This window comes from Ambystoma mexicanum, chromosome 7q (assembly GCF_040938575.1).
Source record: "Ambystoma mexicanum isolate Mex_15411 chromosome 7q, UKY_AmexF1_1, whole genome shotgun sequence".
NCBI classification, from domain to species: Eukaryota; Metazoa; Chordata; class Amphibia; order Caudata; family Ambystomatidae; genus Ambystoma; species Ambystoma mexicanum.
In genome coordinates this window covers 565932177-565959174 of record NC_090941.1, presented here as the reverse complement: position 1 = coordinate 565959174, position 26998 = coordinate 565932177, and the positions used below count along the sequence as shown (strand labels likewise).

The 26998-nt window shown below is 44.2% G+C and overlaps 1 protein-coding gene across 2 annotated transcripts in view; it reads right to left on the bottom strand.

The window, feature by feature from the left end:
- The window catches only part of ALG11 (ALG11 alpha-1,2-mannosyltransferase), a 189508-nt gene that overhangs the window by 139738 nt on the left and 22772 nt on the right, over positions 1 to 26998 (bottom strand). For both annotated transcript variants that reach the window (XM_069639130.1, XM_069639131.1), the window contains exon 2: positions 8827 to 9060. In XM_069639130.1, coding sequence (XP_069495231.1) covers positions 8827 to 9060 — 234 coding nt within the window. The remainder of the gene's footprint in view (positions 1 to 8826; positions 9061 to 26998) is intronic.

Genomic DNA, 26998 nt, shown 5'->3' with positions numbered 1-26998 from the left:
TTTTCCTAGCTCTTCATTCATTCATTTATTCATGCATTCATTCATTAAATCTTCATTCCGGTATAAAAGCGTGTAAAGATTTACTTACATTATATTTGAAATTTCCATTGTGTCTCTTCATAATGCAGTCTGTAAAACGGACCGTGCTCTTAACAATGATTTTTCATATACTGACCTAAAACTGAAACTCGGTCTAGTTTCTGAATTTTCTGCCTTATCGTCTCTTACGTTATTGCGCACTCCCTTCAAATGTAGTTCTTTCGGCATGGTCCCTGTCTCAAGGTCAAAAAACAATAGACCCTTATACTTCCAGTGCGACTTGTGGGCCTCATCTGGGCGCTGTCCTTCGCATTCTTTATTTGCAACATCACGTAGTATAGGCATCTATGAGAACTTGAAGTTTAGAATCCGTCTATGTAGTGCGCCTCAATGTGCAAATGCGAACTGGCTTCTCTCCCAAATGCCACGGCCCGCTTGGCTGGCGCGTTCTAAGTGCCCCAATTTTGTCCCCGTTGTCTGCGAGCTTTGCAGCCCAAATTGAGACATTTAATTTTTGGCGGAAGGTCAGGGAAAGTATAAAGTACCACAGGAGTCGAGTTAAAAGTGAGATTTATTGTTTGTTTGTTTTATTATTTGCAATACGCAAGCCTCCCCTCCGTTAACAGTGCGCAGCATTTACATTTACATGAGATGAGACATGAGAAAAATATATACATACACATATGTGAGGTGAATAGAGCGAATTCAAAGATGACACCCAGCTTGTTCGCCACCCATGATGGTGAAGGTAGGGGTTAGGTTTACAGGTACACTGTACAATAACATTTATTTACAAAAAGACAATCGTATTGCAATTATTTAAACCAGGATTTGTACTTCACAATCAGCTGTGCATCGGGTGGGCATGGCACAGTCGCAATGCTCGGTGGCAATGGAACACTGCTCTGCACAGAAACGTCCAAAATTCCATATCTGTGCTTCTGTAACACAGCAACAATAAGGCCTTTCACAAAGTCGAACTGCATTTCGTCATAGACTGGTTTGATCACCCATTGCTTACTTCGTTTTGAAAACACCTTAGTGTAGCGAGGCATCCTTACTTTACCCCTAGTCCTAGATTGTTCACGTCCGACATTGCCGTTATGGGCCAAGACCGCTAGTAGAGTGCGAGGTTTCATGCCCCGAAAGCTAAAATGCTTTGGCCTGTACTTTAGGCACATATTGTGGAACACCTCCAAATCTCCTGTGTGACAGAATTCTGTCAGTCCTCTCAAATCTCTTGATAGAGTTTTGTCGAAAACAATCTTCTCAATGGCTTTGTGTGTCGGTGAAGATGGAATCAACCACTTCTTCCGTGCCTCCTCTGGGGACAAAGGGCCATGTTCACATGGTGGAAATGTTCATTTGCTGTCCAGCTGTGAACGTTGGTACAGTGGTGCATCAGTGTCCGCCATTTTTCAAGTAGTATTTCCACTGACCCCTCACAAGTTTTTGAGCTCCACCAAAGATGGTTGGTGATAGAATGTGACCACTGCAAAATACTTTCAAAACCTTTTTTTTCCTGCAGCCGAGATTTTCTTATTGATTGATTTAGCAAGATGCCATATGTCAAATTGATTAATATGTGGGAACTGCTCTCTCATTGTCTTGGCAATTGAAACGTGTCTATCCATGGCTATGAGGTCGATGTGCATTCCCTCGATTGTAGATATTCCACTGATTTTATAAAACCTAGTTTCTCCATGGCCACTGACGATGTACATTGTGTTACCTGCACGACCACCGAACTCACAATTTTCTTACTATCTATGTCCTGAAAGTGGTAGGTGCAGTACTTGGCAGAAAATCCAGGGCTGTCGCACTGTCCATCGCCGGCTAGCCTGAATCGTTTGCCTTCGAATGTACTTGCTAGAGACAATTGTTCAATTTTCCAAGCATCACTAATGGCCGGAAACAGATAATCACGTTGGTATGTGTAGTACAGCGCTTTAGAAATGAAATGGAGTCCCACAAACTGAAAGAAAGCCTCTAACTTTCTAAAACTGGAGCCACTAAAAAGTGATGCAGCTGCATACAGTAGATTGCCTGCTGGCATTTTCCCCAGCATTGGTTGTGCAGACCATGAGAACCTATGATTTAATCTACAGGCGGCATTTATTTTGACGTTACTGCCTTTTATTTGACGAGTCACATTAATCAATGGCTTCCCACATACTTTCCCTCTAATGGAATGCACACATTTCAGCATACTTATAATTTCCATCAAACAACTGTCGAATACAATGTATTTGCTCTCTTTCATTAGACTGTCATCCTGCGTCAACGTTGTTTCGGCCTGTGACGTTGTGGAGATTTCAACACATTGGAAAGTAATCGCTGATATCAAGTTCTGATGCATCTATGCATGCTGCGGCTGGTTCATTCACTGTCATTTCAACATCTATTACTTCAACATTGATGGGAGAACACAATGTCGACAGGTTTTTTGGTGGCAAATTTTTGGCGGGTGTAGACTGTGTAAATTGATCTGCAACTACTTCAGAGCTATCTTCAATACATTCAATAACATCTTCTTGTGGTGGTGCGGTCACACTATAGCTATGGTCCAATGCAACTTTGCTGTAGTCTCCAAACACAATTAATTCATGTTCTGGCCATTGGACATGAGCATCTCGAACCTGAACACGCCTCGTCTCAATTAATAGTTCCTCCATAGTGTACACGGTCTGGCAAGCCACATCTCATTCGCTTCACTGTCTGTGTGTGTATAGTTCTGACACCCACGGGTAACTGGAGGAGATATTGGAAAAGGGATGTTCAGTTTAAACACAAGATGGAGTGTAGTAGAATTGACTGGAAAAAAACATGAAATAGACCCCAGCACAAACATTTTTTTAAAGTTATGAACTGTTTGTAACTAACCTTTTTTTGGTTTTTTTTCTTTGCAACTTTTTTGACTCGACCTTCAACATCTGCACGCTGTAGCTCTGATTCGTTTCCGCATGTCCTCCCTTCCTCTTGCGCTGCAAGGACTATATTTTCTGTATCCGCATAGACAGCACGGAATGAGGCTCCATCATCTCCCTGAAACATAGTACTTTCATTACTATGTATCAAAATATTGTTAGCATAAAACACACGTGAGGACGAACACACAGGTACATCTCAATAGCCAAATACGATTTAAACATTTGTGTGCAACAATAAAGGACAAGTATTCGACCAGTGATGATCTATTTCGATGGAACTGTCAGTATCCATACCTCTGGCTCTGCATGGACTGCCATGAATGGTTGTATGGAGAGGAGGCATCCGCATCTCCCTGAAACACAGTACTTGCATTAGTATGCTTTTCAATATTGGAAACACAACACACACTTGGGGTCGACGGCACAGGTACATATAAAGAGATAACCGCAAATGATGCATTGTCCAAAAGAATCAAGGAAAATCCAAATATGATCACATTTCATCGACTTATTTCAACGATTCCTTTACATCTGCATCATCTAAATGAGATGTTGTGATTGTGGTGGAAGCTCCGTCGTCTCCCTGAAACACAGCACTTGCGTTAATAGGGAAGAAAGTATAGCAAATGGAATCACGTTATATGATCACGCATGATGGAGCTGTCATTATCCATACCTCGTGCTGCTGAAGAATATCTATGGATGTTGCAAATGTAGTGCGCACTTCCGAAAGCTGTTGCGCCGATTCGTATACTTGAATGTCAGGCTCTGCATCAAGTGCAGGGGTTGACGCTCCATCAACTGCCTGAAACATAGTACTTGCATTAGTGAGGATTACAATTGTGAAAACATAACATACACCTGGGGTCGACAGCACAGGTACATATCAACGGCTAACCACAAATGAAACATTGTGTAGAACAATCAAACGACATGAATTCCAGCTCTGATGATGATGCTCGGTGGAGCTGTCAGTATCCATACCTCCTGCTGGTGAAGAACATCTAGAAATGTTGTAGATGTGGCGGACGCTTCAGCATCTCCCTGAAAGACAGTACTTGCATTAGTATGGATAACACTAATTATAACTGAAAACAAACACCAGTGGACGATAACTAAGGTGTATATTAATTGGAAAGCAGTAACCAAACATTCGGTAAAATAATTACACGATAGAATAAAACTATTACTTGACATGCATAAAACAAGTATGTAGCGGATTAGCCTAGTAAGATTACCTGATACGCGCTAGAAGTGGTTGATAACTGCGACCACGTCAAGGATGTAGAATGTTCTTGCTTCAGATTCAAGGGATAGTCAAGAAGTTGTAAAGGTCAATTAATGATTGATAATGAAATGCCAATATTAAAAATAGCCATGTAAGCCGACAGAATACTTGAAAAATGCTCAATACAGCACAGTTCCCTGTCCCCATATATATATACTATGCGTTTGTGGGTTATGAAATCGAAAAAGAATATATTGATAAATGTCATTATTCAAAAAACTATACACTCATATCAATATCGAAATTATTACAAGAGATAGAACACCTACAATATCTATTAATCCATTCGGCTACACACTACCGCAAGGCCTAAAGCTAAATCCGGACACTTGACTCACCGGTGGCAGAATGTGGACGAATAGAGTGGGAATAGCGTTTTTGCGCAATTTCCATGTCGTTCGCCGTTTATTCTTCTTTGTTACCCAAGAAGTTGTGTACATGTCCAAGGAAAAGTGCCGGCTGCAGATGCGGTATCGATCACCTCTCTTGTCCTCTAAGACTTGTTGGACTCTACTTTCCAGCTCATCCAGTGGATATCCGCAATGTCTGACCCATTCTCTTATTCGATCAACAGTTTTCGGGAATACATGCATTGTAGTTCCTTCAGATTTCGCATGGGTCTTCGAAGGGCAACTGCTAATCGAACAGGCAGGCATTGTTGATAAATCTGAAAGTAAATATCGACATTATTATACAATCTTCAAGAGTAAAGATTTGATACAAAAGTAAATGAATCATACAATGATCAATGCAAGGTTTGTTTTGGTCGCAGGAACTATACCAGTTCATTATGTGCTGCTTAGTATTTGCATAAATTGCAGAAATGTATAATTGATGTGACTGAAATCTGAACATGTGACTCGTCCCTTGGATGTTCTGTCTTGCACGAGAAGGAAACATGCTAACATTATTGACTGGACCCCCGAAGGATGCAATTCAATCACAATAGTCACAGATGAAAATAAATAGATCTATTGATAGCATAGCAATGGAAACTCAAGTCAATACCAATGAGACCAATGAACATAGCACTATTGTGTACTCTACTCGAAAATAGATAGAAATTTAAAAATCTGCGAAATATAACCAGGATACATGGCCTTACCTTGACCAACAAACAGTTGGGTTCAGCAAGCAGAGCAGTATGTTGCGGGAGAATAGGTGGATGGCCACAGGTAGCGCACTGATGGGTATGCTCAAAGCGGTCACAGAAGTTCACGGATAGCACGACGACGAGCAGATTAGCATAGATCTCAGTGGTTCCCAGGTAGCACGTTCAAGAGTTGACTTGCAAAGCACAAAGATGTTCTCATGAGACATATCGAGTGGTTTTTAAAGTATTAGAAACTGGGGTGTGTTTGTGAATGAATGACATATGTATGTCGTGGTATTAGGGGGGCGGCCTGCCTCAGGGGAGGCCTGCCCGGAGACACGGGGTCTGAGGAGGCCATGTGACCGATGGCCCCTTGGCGTGGGACACCTTTTGAAGTGTACATGCAGTTTGGCACCTTGGCCTTTCGCGCCCCGGACAGCCCTCCATGCCAGCGCTCATCCCCGGGTGTGAACCGCCTTTGATAGAGGCGGGTGGGATGGATGGCCCTGGGGCATGCAGATAAGGCACAGGAAGACTGCTGAATGGAGACACACTTATGTGGATTGCAGGGGGGCGGCCTGCCTCAGGGGAGGCCTGCCTGGAGACACGGGGTCTGAGGAGGCCATGTGACCGATGGCCCCTTGGCGTGGGACACCTTTTGAAGTGTACATGCAGTTTGGCACCTTGGCCTTTCGCGCCCCGGACAGCCCCCCATGCCAGCGCGCATCCACTGGCGCGAACCACCTTTATATCAATATACAGTATATCGCCTTTATATCAATGATAGTATATCGTTGCCTATCAATAACAAATGCCACATACGGAGATTCTTGTGAGCACAGACCCACACTTCAAACGGTGTATTATAGTGGCCAAGACCCTAAGGCCTGTATAATCCAATGGTAATTGTTAGTATAGATATATGTGTGACTTTTATAGAGACATAACCTACTGAAAGACTTTGAACAAGTGTTATTTAGTGCATGCATTATCGAGAATATGTTATGTTAGCTTAGATAGATAGTGACCACCCTGCTTCACAGCAACCAGACCTTCACCCATTCGGAGCACAGATGTCCGACGTCCATCCTTGAATGGAGACACACTTGATTCATTTAAAAAATCGAGACACATGTTGTTAAAATATATGTGGTGTTTTATTTTGTATCTTATTTTCATGAAACAAAAATACAAGACTTTAAAGATTATACAGGTCAGGTTGCAGCACAGCGAGAGAAAATCCCCTGTACTGACCGCTGTCACTCGGGAACGTTTCTCTAATGGCACGAACGGCACAGGCGGGTATCACTCTTTGAACGCGGTGTCCAAGCCTCCCGTGAAGCCACCATGTAAAGGAACGATAGGCCACCAGCCTGTACCACCTATGAAAAGGAATGAAACAAACTGTTTTTAAATGACCCAGATAAGTTTAATAAACGTTTGTTGTCAATGACAATTCTTGTAACTAATGGCATTTTACACGGACAAATGCTATCTAGACAATGCACACTATTGAATGATTTACATGCGTTACAATGATATGTAGATGTAATTTTGGATATGGTAGAAGAACATGAAATAGGAGTGGCATGACAAGCAGAGTATACTTACTCGTTACTCGGATTACGAGGACGAACAGTTGCTCGAAGTTCGTGCATAAGCACCATCATTATTGTCAACACGGCCCGTGTGAGGCAGGCTGCCCTGAAGTCTGACAGCTCGGTGATGCATTGCGGTCGTGGCTCGCCTTCCGAAATGTAGGCCAGGCATCCCGAGTTTTCTCGGCAGCAGCAGTTCTCGTCCTCAGTTGGCATTAGCTTGCACCGATTGCATGTGCACCAGGTGGAGACGCCGTCCATTCGACTAGGCCCAGGCTCTTCATCTGTTGATTCGTCCTGCCAACTGCCGTCCGAATCCCCATCGTTTTCGCGTGCTTCCCTTTCCAGTAGTTCCTCCTCGGTATACTCGGGCTCGTACATGTAGGGCATTATTGTAGCCATTGTGTGTTAAACAAACTAAAATAATTGATAGCGGTGGTAGTGGTATCTGTTCACACGGGCTACAAGCGGCGAAGGTAGCTGACCAGAGCACTGAAACGAGTCACAGAATACTCAAAGTAACACAGAGAGAGGAATGGAATCGAAAATCGGCTGCTGTGTGTTGTGAAACGGCCTGTTAATACTTATTGAGGAAAGAGGCGTCCTGCCATTTCCATGGCGACATGTCATTAGCTGAAGCGCAGCGAATGTTGACACGAGACGTGCTTTGGCGTTGGGAAATGGGCGGTACGAGTCTGCTGATGACAGGCTCAGGGGCGGGGGAATTGATTTAGTGCCGCAAAAGTAGGTCAGCCAGGGCGATCGGGGAAAAGATATGATTATTAGAAAATGGTGCTTGTTTTCGCGTGCGTTTAATGGATGAAAACTCAGGCAAGGTCCATAGGAAAGTTTTCTAAAATCGAGCCACTTAGGCTTAAAAAAACATGGCCGACCCGTTGGGACAATTAAAATTTTTACTAGACCATGCCTTTAAAGAAATGACAGTTTGAAACCTACAATACTCTTCAGAAGCATGCCTGCTGAGAATCAGGGAGTAGGAGGGCATACAGAGTGACCAGATGGTTGATTAGCCACTGTTAGTTGCAAAACTGTTAGCAACATGCTGGGGAATTCCCATTATGGATGGTTGGCTAGGTAGAATGTTGAACCTATAGATTTGTGAAAGAATTACCTATGCTGTCCAAGGAAACCTACATACATTTTTATGTAGTGAAAAGGAGTCTTGATATGTTAAAAATCAGAACGAGGACTACACATGCCCAACTAGGCTTACAGCTGTGGGGATTGACAATGAGTCGCCAAGGCTGATTGCTAAGGCACTTTTGCTATTTTTTCTTGCATGGATTTATTTGATTATGGTGGGTTTGATTGGCTGTGTAAAGACGGGAGGAATTCAGAGGTGGCCATCACTAAATACTTCTTAGCCACAGACTTCATTAACTGAAGGGATTTAACATTTGCTTTTGAGAAATACTCCCTTTGGTTATTTAAGAGGGTGGGGATAAAGTTACTTTTTCTTTTGAAAGATGCATGCAGTCTGTTTATGAAGAAGCTTGAAAGCAGTACTTGAACATGATGTGAGGAGTATATATGAACCTTAATTTAAAAAACAAAGACTTAAAAGAATGCACTTAATATAAAATCTCAAGGAAGTCAAACACCTAGAATGTTAACATTTAGAATTATGCCTTGGAGATGCCCCAGCATACAGTACACTACCCATAACAAAATATACATGGAATACCAGGATGACCATTTACATCACGCATAGTACACAAATGAAATGCCAAGTTAGTCCTGCAAGCTTCTAAGCAGTCAGGTACATTTCTGGGTGGTAATTGAATTTCCTAACTAGCTCACTCATGCCTATAGCCAGAAAAAAACAGGGCATAAGTATCACTCATACATCATACATACCTTTTCTGCAGCGCTCTTAGGGCACACCATAGCACCCTCTCCCCTCCACCGCCAGCGTTGCAATATGGATGAAAGAACGCAACCACCAAATGCTTTTTGCCATCTTTTCCCTCAGGTGTAGCTTGTTTCTTCTTGTGATTTACCCACAACCTGATCCCTAAGACGAAGACGACCATCAACAGACAAGCAGCCCCACTTACCACAAGCCCAGGGATGAACAAAGAGCACAGCAATCTGCAAAGCAAGGGGACAAGAAATGTAGTTACACAAACAATGTTCCATTTATTAAGAAACCACTACATTTTAGGATGATGTGAAAATGCACTGCAAACCAAAACATAAGGAGGGCATACACCCACTTAAAAGAAAAACATGTGAAAAGATCATGTGTCTGGCCCGAGGACCCCCAGAGTGGATCTGGGTGAGAGAAGGTGGAACCCTCCCGTCATGTTTGGGGCTGTGTATGTGCATTTGTGCCTCAGACTCTGACCCGATTCCTATCAGCCTTCACCCCAGCAAGACCCCTTTCTATGATCTTTCAGGTCGTTTCCGAGAGGCATGGAGTTCAAAGCAGCCTGGAATACCAATACAAGACTCAATGAATACAACAGTCAACATGTACTAGACTCGAAACCTGGCATGGATTGCGGATTCCGCGAAGCAGCACAACATAAAGAACAACTGGGTCTACAAGTATCACAATGTACCTTGGTCCAAGCGACAAGGTCTCTGGCCCGGAACAGGAGAAACAAACTCGTTGCTTAAATGGAAATGGACTAAGCTTGCCCATTTAGGAGCAATTTAGCATTTAGAACCAAACATCTACCAAAGGGTCCACAGAGGTACTACAGAGGAACATTGGAGCATTGGTGGTGAATCTGGAGGACGGGGAGTGAAATGTATCAAACGCCCAAAACCCCATTTGAACAGCGACTTATTAGATCCAGGAGGGGGAAGAGAACAAACTCTGCAAATACTGCATGGCAGGCTGGAAGGAAATGGAGACTGAAAAGGGTATGGGGCTAGGGCCCCGTGGGGAAATTTCAGCCTAGAAGGGGAGAAGATGGGATGAATTAGGATTATCTGAACTAGAGACTGGCCCCGGAAAGCAGTTGACTAGGGTAGCCAATGGGAGCAGAGAGAACATTCTAGGCCTAAGGTCTATCAAAAACCTGCAGTGAGAGTTGCAAGGGTGAGGTCAGGGAATAGGGGAAGGAGGACCAAAAGACCAAAGAAGAGAGAGTAGCAGCTTGAGGATGACTTGAAGGAGACTTTGGCATGTATGGAGAGAGTGAAGGTAAAGTGTAGGGATTGAGAGAGTGGTGCCAATTTTGTGGGTGAATGTGTGAGAGAGAAGATATACCTGAGTTAGGGGGAACAGATGTGGCAAGGAAGAAAAAGGGTTTAGTGAGGAAGGAGTTTAGCAAGCAAGGCACGATATCCCTAGAGGTGGTTGGAGGGGAGCAGTGAGTGATAGGACGGCAGGATTAGGAGGGAGGTGAAGGAGTAAAGACAGAAGTGTGAGAAGCGATAAGGGAGGGAGGGGCAGAGGGAGATAAAATTAGGAGGGTGGAGATGGGTGTAGTGAGAGAAGAGCAAGGTTAAAGATTGAAGGATAGTCATCCAAACGAAAGGCAAGCCAGTGAGATCAAATAGGTCTCTTACAAAGTCCCAGAGTGAGTTGGAGAGGTAAGCCCATGGTCTTTGCACTAGGGGGCCTTAAAGGGGCAGACTGAACAGTAGGGCTCCACTTGCTATAGAGAATGTATATATTGTCAAGACCTGTTTGAGTAGGGACCATGGGCTATGTTGGTGGGAGTCCTCTTCAAAGGATGAGGGGAAAAGGAATAGTAACCCCCCCTAGGCTGAGAGTCCCAATTGTCTCTTCTGTGTAGATACTTTTATAGTAAAAGTTGAAATCGTATTTACATTGTCACATGACTTTTTTAGAACAGAGTCACACTCATTAAATGCCTGAATGGTACATTTTATGCACCACAACATCTACAAAATGCCTATTTTTTGCCATAATTAGGCATTTTCAAGATACAGTGTACCGGGAGTTCAATGTGAATTACACACTACAACTCTGCATATGTTTGAGAACCTGTATGTAGTAATTGTAACTTTCCATGTTGGACATATTTTGTTTAAAAAAAATCTTTTGCATGCATCACAAATATTTATTCTACTTTCTTCTTTGGAAGGATCTCTTTCTCTATACCAACACCAAACAACCTTCATTTCCTTTGGGTTGAGACAACATGGGAAACTGCACGGAGGGAAGCACAGCACAGAAATGTGGGCGCAGCAGGAAGGTCATGCTTGAATTCTATGCTACATGATTCACCCTTTCAGCGTCAATACATTGATAAAATGTCAGCAGATAGCAATGGATTCAAAATAAATATATATTTTTTAAAAACACTCCAAACTCCTAGCATCCTAAACAATGTCAACAGAGGCTAAGATGTGGAGTATTCCCTGCCGATTATTTGTACTATAGGTTGAACGGGGAACAGTTATGCATCATTTTATTTTGAAACATTGCCCTAATCGCCAATGGCAACTGGGGATCACTAGACCTTGAAGAATATCTTGAAAAGCCTACAACAAATGAGCCCTCCTGTGAGATCCCAGAAGAAGTCATTCCAATTGACCATGGGGCCATGGCTTGTCCTACAAATTAACAATAGAATTGACTCATCACTATAAAATAATTCATACAACTGATGAGAAACAAACAGCTGTAATTTCGACAAAGGACTTTAGTGCAGGAAATGGTTTTCTACTTTGAAGTGCAATAATAATACTGAAAAGGACTAATACAGCCGTATGCTATTTTACAATGGCATTTTGACCCTCTAGGCACCTTTTACTTTTTTCTTCCGGGTTACATTTTTTTCTTTCCCCATCTTGTTAATCATTTTTCCTTTTATTATTCTTTTTTAGTCTTTTCTTCGCGTACTAAATTTCTCCTTTCAATTTGTCATTCTCTCTTTCCTTTCATGCTTTCCATCCCTTTGATCTTGCCTTCCCTCTTTCTTCCCTAATTTTCATATTTCTTTCCACTGTTCCCTCTGTCCATCCTTCTCTTTAATTCCTTCACTTTGCTTCTCTCCTCTTTGTCCTTTTCTTCCTTCATTCAGTCCATCTTCCTTCCATCGGTCTTTGGTTCTTTTTCCTTGTTCTACTAACAAACGCCACAAGCTCTACCACGTTACTCTAGTTGTGATTTGTGAAATTATTTAGTGGATGAAGCAGTAGAAGTTCTAACAAATTGAACTAAACTCCTTGCTAAAGGGGGATAACCCTTACTTTCTGTCATCACATATCATAAAAGCAAATTTGCATAGAAACCCTTCCTCCAACGGTACCAAAGACTATGCATTCCTCCAACTATTCATATGGTAACTGTTGGAAGCGTTAGCAATAAAGAGAGCCTATGACATAACGCAACAAGTTCAAGCTATAAGACATTCTTTTCTGTTAGTTATTATGCATCAAAGAACATTTAGTTTGCAGGGAGCGTAATGTAAGTGGTCACTAAATAATAATTTAAAAAGCCTCCAACAGTGATGGATGGAAAGGCTTTGAATAAAGTGCATGTGTACTCATTTTAACTACCATAACTAAATAAAAAAAATAAAACTTCAAAAAAACGAGCAAAAAAAACCAGCAAAGAGTTTTTAGGAGCTCTTCCATTGCATTACTTCGAGTGATAGTGTTTTAACGCTTTCCTACCAGTTACTTGAAGGGCTGATGCCAGAATGCTCTGATTGTGATACTTAGGGACAGGAAGTAAGGATGTTAAAAAATAAAAATTACAAACAAAATTTTTTTTAAAAGTATTGCAGATGATTTCGATGCAATACCATTTGTCTGAGTTATAAATTAATCATCTCCCATATAATTGCACAGATGACAACTCATAGTTGAACATGGTGGAGTTACTATATTGCTTATCACTTGAGGTTAGAAGAGACGTAAAAGAAAAATAAGGAAAGAACGTGCAAGAAGAAAAGATATGAAGGGAAGCAAAGGAACTGACTGCCCTTATTTTTTGAGTGCTTTAATCAAAAGGAAAGACAAGACGAAGATGGAAGGAAAGACAAGAAATGCATAGGGTGGCAGTCGAAAGAAGGATGCAGACATTTCTGCAGACATGATTCACAAGTTGTATTAAAATAAAGGATAAGGCCTAACTTTCCTTGTCTCTATGGATGGTCCCTGCTTATATGTCTAACTAAGGTGCTAGTCTGTCAGTCGTGAATGTCCAAACAAATAGTCCACTGTCACAAAACGACCCTAATTCTGATCCCATCACTATGAAAACGAACCTATATTTGGAGAATCACTCCCTTCTCCTCGAGGGTACTCTAGTACCAGTCTATAAGCTTATTTATCAGTTTGATATATTCAAAGAGTCTCTCGTGATTTCTTGGATCAGTCTCTGTAACTCTAATTGCATTCTGGGTTTTCTCCTTCTCCTTGGGATGCCCTTTTGGGGGTCTTGTATGGATCGGCTTTGATCCAATTGATTATTTGTTTCAATTTTCTAATTCCTCTGAAGTCGGTTCAGAATATTTAGCCCTTTTGAAATTCTCTTCCTCTTGTGCAAAATATCTAAGGACTCTCTATTCTCTTAATGTTATTGCTTTTCCTTGTATCCCAGTCATATTTAAGTTCATCTCCTTCAAGGATAAATTTGTCTCATTACTTTCACTGAGTGGAGTTGTTCACACCATGTAATGATTTCTGTTCAGCTTCCCGTGATCCCATTCTCCCCGTTACCTTATATAACGAGGGGGAATGTCCTCGGATCCTTGTCCTTCCAGGACCTTCTCTTGGGTGTTCAAGTGTGGCTGCCTTGCCTTCATCAGCGTATTTCTCCTTCTGGTATCTCTTCTCTTTACAGTGTCCTGGTCTTCTGACGAGGGGACCAATGGTCAAGGACGGGCCTTCCATGATCTTGCACACCACTTCATTAGGCCTCCTGCCCAGTTAATCTCTCGTGCCGGGGTTTAGCCCTGACTCTGGCTGGGCTCCTAACCTGCTTGTTTCTCTTGCTGGGGTTGTACCATGACTGACATCCCAGCTAGCCATCTCTGGAGGAGTTTGAAATCCACAGGCTTCCCACTTGAGCGCCTTCCACCTCCACCAGATACTACGCAGCGCAGGGCCTTCTCTAGCTCCCATATGCATTCTCTCTCGCATCTCTCTGTCCAGAGTACGTTATTGAACATACTCGTCTCAGTGAATGGAATGTTCTGAATGAAAAGGGACATGTTCTTTGCATCTCTGAGAAGTTTCTTCGTCCCAGTCTTGAATTTGAGAAAACTTCAGATATTGGAAAGGCTGTCATGTAGGCCATAGTGGGTATGGCTCTAAGGAGTTCCTCACAGGAACGGGAGTCCTTGTCCCCTGAGGACGAGGCTCTCCCAGTGAGGTCCCATTTGTCTCGACTCCTAGGGAGGGTGTTGCAGAGTGGGCTCACCTCACTAGCCTCACTTGGGGAGAAAGGACAAATTCCCTCGATTTGTCACAACAGATAAAAGAAAAATATAGAAACAATTCACTACATGGAAAGGAGAGAAAGAAGGAAAAGGGGATAGACAGCTAGAAAATGGAAAGAAGAGAAGAAAAAAGGAAAAAGTAGCTGAAATAAAATAAATAATGAAAGGAGGACAGATGTAGAAAAAAGGAAAGAAAAAGGAAGCTATGATGTCCTTTCATAACCGTATATTTTAAAGCCTGGCATTTAAACGTGCAATTTATAATAAAAATGTTCATAACATTTTTTAGGGCGGGGGTGGGAAAGGGCAGGTAAGGGTTTGGGTCGGTAGGGAATAGGTAAAAATAGGTGGGGGAATTCGATTAACATTTTCGTTATAATGTACACGTTTAAATGCCAGGCGATGAAATGACATAGAACCGAAAAAGAAAAGCCAAGAAGGAAAGAGACAAAAAGTGAAAATATCATTGCAAAATAGCATTTTACATTCAACTCCCCCTCTCACTCCCCCTGCCTCCTCCACCTCCCTCCCTCCAACCCCCCGGGCCCTTAGCTGGCAGGGAGAAAGAAAGACTGTAAACTCGAGACTACAGTATCATAGGAAAGTCCATCCCACCCCTCGGAGCACCCCAAGCCGAATCGCTAGTCTGCTACTGCCAAGACACTGCTCTTCACCATCCTGCAGCCGCTGCACTCCACTTCCCCCCCGTTTTTGGGTAAGGTACTGCATCCTTGACGCAGCCGCACACCTCATCAAGGGTCTACACAGATACAACTACATCACCCGGCCCTCATCAACCTTCACTGGCTCCCACTGCCTGCACAATTGCCTTCAAGTCTTGCTGTATCATCATTAAGGCAGTCACCCTCAAGTCACTCGGCTACCTCACGGAGAAACTCAGCATCTCCGGCAGACAGCGCACCAGAAGCCACGACACGTGCAGACTTGAAATCCACTGCTTCAAAAATAAAAGGACCAGAAACCAAGCCTTCTCTGCTTACGCCCCAAGACTATGGGACAGACTTCCCACCAGCATCATACTCACCCCCACACTCCTACAATTCAGAAAAACTCAAGACCCACCTCTTCAAGGAGTCTCTCCTCCTCAACACATAGGCCATCACAATGCACCCTGCACCACCTGTCTCGCTAGAAGCCATCCACCCCTCTGCTCCCAGCCACCTGGTACAACGGTAACCCTCCCATGTGCCCCTCTGTATCCCACCCCCGCTGTATATCTGTTCTGTTAACTCGGAAAAGTGCTCCGTAGTTCATCTGTACTGTATACCTCTGTAAAGCACCACGTTGCTTCCCGAAACCAATTATAATGCTTTTGAGGTGTACACGTTCCACATAGATTTCCTGCTTCTCTGTTTATTTGAAGAACCCCATGCAATGTTGCATCATGACTAATACTGAAGGCCTGGTGCCACTTCAAACACTGATGAGTTGTGGCCATTGAAGGTGGGGGTTGGACGGAAGTTAATTTTGGACTGTAGGATAAGAGCTTAGGGTTGATGGGAGACAACTTGGTAGACCGCTAGGAGAAACAGGCAGGGATTATGATTCCTGCCCTGACCAACACCTAACAAATGCCTAACATATGTCTTGTTCTGCCTTGACTGTCGAAAGTCCCAGCAGGCAACTTAGAATAGCACCTTGGCATGTTAAAGTGAGGTTTGAGTCATCTATCTGCCTACAAACCAACATACTCAGGAAGGTGAAATGGGCGACTATGCACCTCAAATTTCAAGTAGCCCTTTCCCTGAACCCAAAGTTCTTGCCTCCATTACCTTAAGCAGGAAGTTCATGCTGTCTGGAGAGAGAGAGAGGGAGAGGGGAGAGGGAGAGAGACCCCCCCCAACCGGGGAGGGGACCACGAGACCCCAACCGGGGGGGACCCCAACCAGGGGGGTGAGGGGGGACCCCAACCGAGGGAAGAGAGACATACCCCCAACCGGGGGAAGAGAAGAGGGACCCCAACCAGGGGGCAGGGGGAAAGAAGAGAGACCCCAACCGGGGGAAGAGAGACAGACCCCCAACCGGGGGGGCGGGAGCAGAGAGGGAGCCCAACCGGGGTGGGGGGGGGGGGAGAAGAGGGAGCCCAACCAGGGTGGGGGGGGGGAGAAGAGGAGAGGGACCCCAACCAGGGTGGGGGGGGAGAGAAGAAAGAGACCACAACAATGGTGGTGGGGGGGAAAGAAAGAGAGAAAGAGAGAAAGAGAGAAGAGAGAAAGAGAGAAAGCTAGCTGTGGGAATGACAGGTGACACTGTGAGCTAGGGAAATGGGATCCATCTGCAAATGGCCTTGGGTAGACGAGCAGGCATGCAGCTTTTTTTGCCTTGTAAGGCCTACTTCTCCTCTTCCCCAAAATTAACTGACTCCCCTCTAAGAGTGTCCATCACCTTGCACCACACACACACACACAGACAATAGCACATCAACACTAACACCCACGTCTAAATTCGTCTCTTTAGTCCTATTTCATTCTCCCACATCGGCAGCTAATCAGACCGAAGTATAGCCCGTCAGATCTTGGGCTCTTCCCTATGGATAACATACTCAAAGGTGTCTCAGCAAACTCACAGAAAGCAGACTGACACTCGGAAACATGTACTTCCGACCTGCACCCATCCACACGACAAGTTTTCCATATGTCTCTCCCACTAACACTCTAATGAACCCACCCTCCCTTTTTTCTTACAGAGCAGCCTACAGCGAAGCCTTCAATAGTGGCAAAAGGGAGCGCTACAAAATATTGCATTCATGTTTGTAAATTAGTCAATTTCATAACTGTACATTGCACTAAAGTTTAAAATGTTTTCTTGCAGCCAGGACCGTTATTGTTACTTTGTAATAGAAGCCATTGCTTTTCAAAGTAAACTGTTTTGGAAATCAAGTCTTATCATCACTACCTGGAGTCCGGTTTCAACCGAAGAGGTGGAAAGATTGCCTACAGGAGCCAAATTCAGTGCCCATTTTGGGGGTTATTTATCAGATTTGGATAAGTCGGTTGGTATACGTCAAAGCCTCAATAGTGAATACTTCGTATTTAAAAAAAAAAAACTGATTGACGACAGTGCCCCTAGGCAACACACTTGCTTTTAAAATTTCATGTAATGCACAAGATTTCGGTAAGCATCATATATCTCGGTATGCACCTCCTTGCCACTCCAGGCAATTAGGCCTACAATATGAAAATATTGCTGTTATTCTAGACTCTGCAGTCCATATGAAGTGGGAGCCGTGTTATGTGTGTGTTGGAGCTCAGACGGGGTCAACTGAAGTGTTTCACCTACGAGACATAGGCCCTTAAAAAAAAAAAAATCAATACCCACGTATCAGAAAGCTCTTCTATACATAGTCATCATTAGTGTCTTTTGAAGCAATTCTAATGTTGCTTTGAGTGACACTTGGTTGCAGCAGCAGGGGCTGGAACTGTGCCAGCCAGTGCGTTAGACCCTAATATGTATTTTGTATGTAATAAAGTTCTGTTCATTGGGGCTATGAAGCGTTTCATAGTCTTTGCAGGTAACTATTAGGGAACTGTCACCACCTCAAGGTTTTCCCTGAAAGAGTTAATCTTACTGATACTTGAAACAAGCATTAATACTTCACAGTGGTACTTGCAAACACTATTTAGGAGAGTTGTGCGATTCCATGTGACCCCCAGTCACATTCTAAGCACTGAAGCAAAGCAGTGTGCTGCTAAATAGTGCCGAAAACCTGAAGTGCTGAAACCAGCAGATGCTAGGTATTGATTGGTCTTTATTTAATCAGCAGCTGCACAAACTCCTACCCTACATAGTCAATGAAGAAACACTTGAAATATTCAGGCCTAACAGCAGGAAAAACAAGTTAATGTTTATAATCATGGACCATGCACTCAGGTAAACCCACGACAGTGCATTACATCTTTCAAGGAAACATTTAGGTGCTCAGATCCAGCATTTTACAGAAAACCTCTCCAGAGGGATCCAATGTTGCGATGCAATAGGCGAAACCTCAGAGAAATTGTGCAAGCAGGAGCTGTTCGCTGTATTTTTTTAAATGACTTAATTTGCATTTACTACTCCAAACTGCAATTGCAAAGGCAATCCGATCAGAGATATTTTATTCATGCCTTTGGCGCACTAGTGCAATCTGAAAAGGATCAATGTAAAGTTATACTTGTCCTGTAGGCTAATGAACAAAAGGTAAGGTTGGACCCTGCAAGAAAAAAGCAGCGAATACCATTAGGCGCCGTAAAGCCACCTGATCCAGCAACTAAACTGTATGGTCAGAAGCATCGTCTTTATCCGGGCGCACCAACAAAGCGAAAAACAAATTAAATATCTGGCTCACGGAGAGAAAAAAAAAATCAAATGACAGTCAGATCTCAATGTTAGATGAGCCCATTCGCACAGAATGCAAAAAAACTAAATAACTCATGATTGGTCACTGCAAGGGACACCTTCCCAATATAGGCGAAAGGGTAGAAAACATGCCACAGGGAGAGGCGATTCCTAGCTGACCACGATACAGCAGCACACGGGGGATGCGAAAGAAAGTAAATGCAGGCTGCTTTTAGATTCGATGCTTAATTTGAGGTGATTTTATTACATCTGCATAGAGACCTGGCATGCAAGTGTTAAGGGGTTTTTAAAACTTCGTTCCCCTCTTATAACAAATCGGCTTTCAAAAACGGCATTAGCTTTTGTAATGTAATCTTTTTATTGTTGAATCTTGACATTCTGTGTATTGTAATTGTTCCTTGTTGCAAAAGCAACTAATTCATATGTGCATGGGGTCACGCTCATGCATTAAATACGCTTCTCCGAAAAAAAAAAAAACTGCTGTAGGAAAACAATAACCCACCCCTACATCAGCCAGCAACGTTTTCACGTACCTATGTTTCAAGTGCTTGCTTCAACTGCATACACCCGAGAGCTCCAAAGAAGATTTGGCACAGCTTTTTCCATTTTGTCCCACCTTTTCAACAATTATCGAACAAACATTAAAATCCGTTTTGCAGGGCCATGGCCTGCGACGAGCCCGCGTTACAATTCCGTCTTTAGAAAAAGCCTCAAGACACTGCTGTTTGTTTAGATTGTAATACGTTTGTATATCTGTTTTCCTATTCCGTGTTTTCGCCCTGGTCCTTGCGGGCTCTGGCACAATATAAACAAACATACATAAACATTACATTATTTGTTAAGGGTTGATTCTGTCCTGGTGGGATGGGCTGTTCTGATGTTTTCAAAGCGTGCTCCGTCATTAAGAGAATCTTTATTAAGGCTTGACTGTTCATGACTTTAAAGTTTTGTTTTTAAGTCTATTTGATGACTTCACTTGTTTGGTGTTTTTGTGGCTATTGTGATGTAAGTTTGATGTGTTTTTATGGTATGCCACGTCTTACCGAAATAAACGTAATTTCGATCTGAAATACGCTTCTTAAAATGAACGGTGTTATTACTTGTGAAACGACTAAACTCAGAGTTAAGAATGCCTTACTCACCATGCATTTCCATTCATGTCAGGTTTGCTTAGTGATCTAAACGCAAGAAAGAATAAAATGCACTTCTCGATTCCTGCCAGCCACTAAGATAAACACAGACATGTGGATCACAAGCCCACAATCTACAGTTCCATTGGTGACCATTCATTTGCACTATGGGATGAGAGGCAACGCACGGTTGAAACCCATGACAGCACGGTAGACAGTAAGAAGTGACTATAAAGAGCCAGCATTGTCCAGCCCAGAAATCCTGAAGATGGCCACCACCACTGCGTAGTCTATGGCTGTAACACTTAGATGTGTTGAAAATGCTTGAGTTTGTAGAGCGTGGAATTGACTACAGAGTACATGTTAGGCAATAATTGATGTAGTAACACTGAGACTACACAACACTGGTCTAACCCACCTTTATGTATAGGTCTGTACTACACAAGTGGGTAGTGTGACTGAGCAGCCAGGCCTCTCTCAAAAGGGGTAAATGTGATGTGTAGCAATGAAATTTGCAAATACAAGCAACCAAGTAACACTCAAGGTTTCAGTTATAGTTATTTAAAATCAATTTTCAAATAATCTTTAAAAAGGGCAAGATATGTAACACTGTAAATATACTTTTAAATACTTTTCAGAATCAAACAAGTTAGTGGATACTCTTTGGATATGCTTATTACACTTCCTACACCCTGAGAGGACTTCATTCCAAGGACAGTAGCAGCATTTATATATCACTAGTTATACTTTGCAGATTCTGAGGTTGCAGAAAGGAAAGGTTTAAGGAAGGAAAAAGGTTAAACAGGTTCTCAGTATATGTGAGGACAACTAAATGAAATGTCCAATGAAATCTAGACAAGCCTTTCCCAGCAATAACAGTCGAAAAAAAAGTTACCACCTATCAGGGACAAACAATATCAATGTCAATGGTCTAGAAGAATCTACATGGAGCCAGGACAGCCAAAGTTAAGGAGCACAGTCTATGGAGCTGAGGCACTTCTTAGTTGAAGACTTGCAAAGTTAGAGAGTCTTTAGAAAAATCACTTGTTGGGTTACACTGTTAAGCCTGTGAAAAGCAGAGTTGGAATCAACTCCATGGGTAAGCCACTTAAGTCTCAACTGAGAAAAGCACAGCTCAAAGACACTGAGGTAAGTACCCCAAGTCTAAAAAGTACCTCTGGTTTTAAAAACAGTGGTCCAGCTGGATTCTGTCCCGTTGCAGCAATGCAGACCCGGGGTTCCTGAGCCTCAGTCGTGGGACAAGAGGGAGGACGTCTGGAGGGCTCCTGCAGTGGCAGTTTGGAGGTCATCAGCAGCTACTTGCTCGATAAACAGCACCATCACGAATCTCGGATACCGGTTGGGCTTCCTTGACTCCTTGGGTACTACACTCTGGTGAGGGGACTCTAGCTCTTGTCGTCCTGCTTCTGGAGGGTCCTTAAGAGACTCCTGGAGCTTGTGGCCGGATTTCAGACATTGCACTCAACGACAGATTTCTTAACCCCTGGCTCTCCTGCAGCAGCAAAGAAGTACAGCCAGTCGGGGGAAGATGGTCCAGTGGAGTTTGTGTCGGGTTAGTTGGTCCCACTAACCCAAGGGAAGAAGTCGTCCCTTCCGGGGCTTCTTTGTCGAATTGAAAAAGGAGTTTTAGCACAGCAGCAGGGCTTGGCCCGGCAATTCAAAGGTCCAGGAAAATGCAGCAAGCTTCGTTCACGGTTTCTTCGTCAGGTGCTTCTCCCAGTGGTCGACTCTGCCGCTAGTCCCGAAAACCCTCGCCTTTTAAGCAGGTTTCTCCATTCATGCACAGCCTAGGCGGTCAACCACACAGCAGGGGGGGCTGTCCTGAATGGACAGCCAGCCAATCAGGACTGGTTGCATTCAGGCATTCCTAGAGACTAAGCACAGGGGAGTTTCGGGAACCTCCCTCACATCCTGCCTTTCCAGACACGATGGAGCCAGAGGCGGGCTGCAGGGCTGAAGTCTGCCAAAGGCAAAACAAACAAAGAGCTCAAACGTGGCTCAACGTGCTGAGTAAAACTCAAGAAAGACCTCACAAACAGAAAAGGGTGAAAAAAGAAGACTGGGGCCATTTTGACAAAATGGTCACCCATCAGTGCAATACTGCAGCTGAGGATTCAGTCCGAGGTAGAAAAGCACAATGGAAGGAAAATTAAACCACTACCACCTGCTATTTAAAGTTGTGAGGGTAACAAAAAATATTAGATGAGGATGTAGGATAAGGGGCTACTAGGTATCCCCCCCCAGCACTCCACATAGGATGGGGTGTGCTGGACCTACGAAGAGAAAAGGTAAGTAAAGTCTATTTCACTTTACTAATCTTGGGAACAGTAGTTCACACAAGAGAAGGTATTTAAACTTTATGAGAAATCTAAAAGGATTTTTCTGTAACACTGCACTGAAGGTGCTGCGTGTCACCATAAAAAAGTAGATACCTATGGAGTTTGTCAGACTCCAAAAACAGAGGAAACACATAATTCAAATCAAGTCAAAACACATGAGTGAGAAAAAGGTCTCACTCACTCCAGATTTAAAATGAAAAAGTCCTCAAGTCCAGAAAAAGAGCTGGGGTTCTCCAAGGTTGAAGGGAATTAGCACAGAAATGAGAATTCTCCCTAACACTCATCTCCCCCAGACTAAGGGACATGAGTATTTAATCCACTTCTGGATTAAACGCTTATTCCAGTCGTTCATACTTTCTGGAGAGACCATCAGCATTTTGGCGATGGCACCCTGACCTGTATTCTATGGTAACATCAAACCCTTGGAGGCCGATTGACCATCTTAACACTTTTGGATGATCCCCCTACAGCTACATTAACCATCTCAAGGGTTGGTGGTCAGTCTGAATAATGAAAGTAAAACCATACAAGTACGGCCTAAACTTCAGAGACCACACAATGGCAAAACATTAACTTTCTATAGTTGCCCACCTTATCTCGCAGTCCTTCAGTTTCCTACTGATGAAGCAGATAGGGTGTTCCCTGCTTTTCTCATCCAGTTAACTCAAAACTTCACTTATCCCTGTGTTAGAAGCATCTGTTTTTTCTTTAAAACTTTATTTACCGTGCACACAGTTACAAATCTGCAACAATAAAGAACAAAAAGCATAAACCATCATTTTACAGGCTGTCAACATAGACACAGTATTACATACCACACATTCTCGGTACTGATCAATTACCAATGTTGTTCGCATTTTGGCGTTCCAGATATTGCCGGAAGTCACCCCAAATGTCCTGTGGGCAGCAAGCCGGGGCCTGGAGATTGGCAAACGTTTCTTCCTTATTAGCCCAAACCATATCTCATTTAGCCAGTTAACATACGTGGGTGCCTCTCATATCTTTAGCAAGCGACACAACATTGTTTCGTAGCGCTGTGATGGCATCTTCCGTGCTGCTGATGCGCGTTTTTTGCCTCTGTGATCCGCTGCGCCGCCTTCTCAAGTGAAGCACGTATGGTCGTGACATTAACTGTGATGCCATCCAATTTATCATTAACGGAGGCAAGCCCTTGTTGCATCAAGGCCATCACCCCCTGGAGGTCAATAGGTGGCGTTGCCTGGTCACCCTCCACCTGCACCCGATTACTAGCGCCTTCCCCAGCCATCTCCACCACCTTCGGTGCAGGCTTCGTGAATTTGTCCATGGTGCCCCTTTTCTTAGGGCCGGCCCCCTTTGGCATGATGTGTCACCATAAAATTATCGTGTCTTATTGAATAATTTGCAAGGCGCTGATCTCCAACCTCTGTGCCAGTTATGCCACTACCTTAACACCTCTTAAGCAATTAAGGAATTATTACTATGGAAGGATAGCCGTCAGCTGTCAGGGCCGCAGTGCAGCGAATCGCCAGCCGGACCGCCACGGTGCACACCTCAATTGACCAGAGTTCACGATATGGAACCACATCTAGAAAAGTCTATGATGCCCGTGGGTGTACCAGCTCTGGAGTGCAACACTAAGTTGTCCCTGGATTGTGCACTCACTTTGCAGCCCAGTGCATGTATAGGGTGCGCTGCAAGGCCTGCGGGTCAGATCTATGTCCCGGTAGGCAACCGCCCAACTTGCGCGTGCCCCCAAGCCGGCCTCCAACAGAACTCAACAATCTTTATGGCAAACGTGAGTGCGGCTGGCCAGCGCTGCCATTTACTGCAAGCCGTGTATGCAGAGGCCAGCCCCTGGATCCAGTGCACAGTGAGGGGAGCAAGCTGGTCCAGCGCAGGGTCTGCTGCAGTCGGTCTGCCACGATGGAATCGCTCCAGGGACCGGCTGGCTCCAAGTTCCCTGCTTCCACCGGGCCGCACCCCTTTCAGTTTCTCCGCTGGCGCCCACCCGGCACTCGGCAAAGGCTGTATTGAGGAGTCAGTCCACGGAGAGAGCCACATGATCCAGCCCAGTTCCTCCTCTTGGCTGACAAATGTATGCTGTGCTTTGCTAGGAGCCCCGCCAGGTGGCTTCTGAATATGGAACCAGGAGTGTTCCCATCCGTGCGCCAGCCTCCCACTCAAGGGAGAAGCTATGGTCCCATAGTTCTCTATGAAGTTCCTGTAGTACCCAGTGAAACCTAGGAAGGCTCTCACTTGAGTCAAAGTAGTAGGGGTGGCCCAGTCTTGTACAGCTTCTACTTTAATAGGCAATGGCCTGATTACACCTCCTCCTACCTCATGTCCAAGGTAGACCACTTTACTCTGATCAATTTGACATTTACTAGCATTTATGGTCAGATGGGCCTGTTCCAGAGCCTGCAAAACATATCCTAGGTGGCGAAGATGTTCTTCCCAAGTGGCGCTGAACACTGCAATGCCATCCAAGTATGCCATGCAGGGGTCCTCTAACCCATTGAAAACTTGATTCACCATCCTCTGTAATGTAGCAGGTGCATTCTTGAGTCCAAAGGCATAACCTTAAACTGGTAGAAGCCTCCTGGGGTGAAGAATGCAGTTTTCCCCTTGGCATGGTCCGTCAGATCTATTTGCCAATAGCCTGAGGTCAGGTCAAATGTACTGAGGAACTTGGCTGAACCAAGTTTGTCCACCAGTCCATCTGTCCTGGGTAAAGGATGGGCATCAGTCGTGGTGACTGCATTAAGAGTTCTATAGTCCATACAGAATCTCAACTCCTTGGTTCCTGCTTTTGGCACTAGTACAAATGTACTAGCCCATGAACCTGTAGATGGCTCAATGACCCCAAGATCAAACATCTTCTTGACGTCTTCCTTTATGTGAGTTCTGACATGATCCGACATCCTGTAACCCCTGCTTTTGACAGGGAGACTGTCACCAGTGACAATATCATGCTGGCCCCAAGGGGTCAAGCCCGGTGTCAGTGTCACTCCTTCAATTGTCTCATCTGAAAGTTGTCCCCTCAGGCGAGTGGGGAGCGGATCACTCTCCTCCTCCTCTTGATCAAAGGCTAGAAGCAAAGCTCCTAGATCTGGTCTGCAAACATAAGCCATCAGATGGTTAGTGTGATAAACCCTAGGGGCCTCCTTGGGGTTGCCCAAGTTCACTAAATAATTGACCTCTCCAAGTTTGCCTACAATCTTGAAGGGTCCAATCCATTTGTCCTGTAAGGCCCTATGTCTTGTAGGTACCATAACCAATACAAGCTGGTCTGGAGTAAACTCCACCATGTTGGCCTTCAGGGCATGCCAATGCTTGACCATAGCCTGACCTGCTTTCAGGTTTTCTGAAGCTCCTGTCCTCATCGGTGCCATCCTCTTCCTGAGCCCAGCACACTGTCAGTGACTCTCACTGGCTGATGGGAAGGAGCACTCTCCAACCCTTCCTTGATCAGGGCCAAAGGGACTCTGACTGGATGACCATAAAGAAGTTAAAAAGGGCTCAAACTATAAGCAAAGAGAAGGCATGGCAGTAGAAGGTGCCACTTTCTTCTAAGGGGTTCCTCTAAAGCACCTATCATGCTTTTCATAGTACGGTTAAACTTCACCAACCTATTGGTTTGGGGATGGTAGGCTGTTCAGAACTTGTAAGTCACTCCACAGTTCATCCACATGGTCTGCATGTAGTGGGACAAAGTTTGATCCCCTGTCAGAGATTACTTCCTTATGAAAACCTACTCTGGTAAAAATACCAAGGAGGGCCTTAGCCACTACCTGAGCAGTAACAGTTCTCATAGGTATGGCCTCAGGATACCTGGTAGCATGGTCTAACACAACCATTATAAATTGGTTGCCTGAGGAAGTTGGAGGGTCTAGGGGACCAACAATGTCAATCTCCACCCTCTCAAAAGGGACTCCGACCACAGGGAATGGCACTAAAGGTGCCACATTCTTGGACCCACTCTTGCCAGAAGTCTGACAAGTGTGGCAGCTCCTACAGAATTTATCTACATCAGCCCCCATCTTGGGCCAGTAGAAATACAGAGATAGCCATTCTCTGGTCCTCTTGAAACTCAAGTGGCCAGCCAAAGGAATCTTGTGTGATAACTGTAGGAACTGTTGTCTCACCTCCTGGGGCACCATGAGTCTCCTGTAGTCACTTGGAGTAGATTCAGTAGGTTCAGTGTAGAGTAGGCTATCCACCCAGTAAAGACTATGCTTCCCTGGCTCTTGCCCTTCCAGCTGGGAAGCTGTCTGCTATCGCAGACCTTCTAGAGTGGGACACTCTTTGTCTCTGCTGAAGTCTGCCCTAGAGGGTCCACCTTCTGCAAGTAAAGTCTGCAGCTCTGGATGGTCTCTAGGATCCAGACTTCCAATGCTGGGGGGGTTATCATACTGCTCTGTGTCACCAGTAGCTGTTTGCGCAGAATTTGGTTGGTCCTCCCACTCAGCCTCAGCTGGGGAAGGAGTCATTGTGGTGACCTGGGACAGTCCTCTTGGGGATGTCCTTGTCCTATGAACAGGTGAAAGTTTGAGACCTTTCTTCTTCGCTCCAGAGATCTTGAATTTCTCCCTCGTCTCTTTCTTTTTCTTGGAAATTGAAGGTTGGCCCTTCATGTGGACTGGAGGTATTGCAAAGCTCCTCCACCTCAAACTAAGTGTCTCTTAAGGTTGCCTCTCTGGTTAATCTTGTTTGCTCCCACTTCTTTTTCCTGGGAGTACTAGACACTATTCCAAGAGTTTTCAAGTCATTTCCCAACAGCACTCTCCCTGGCACTTCATTCTGTATACTAACAGGAATTCTAACAGTC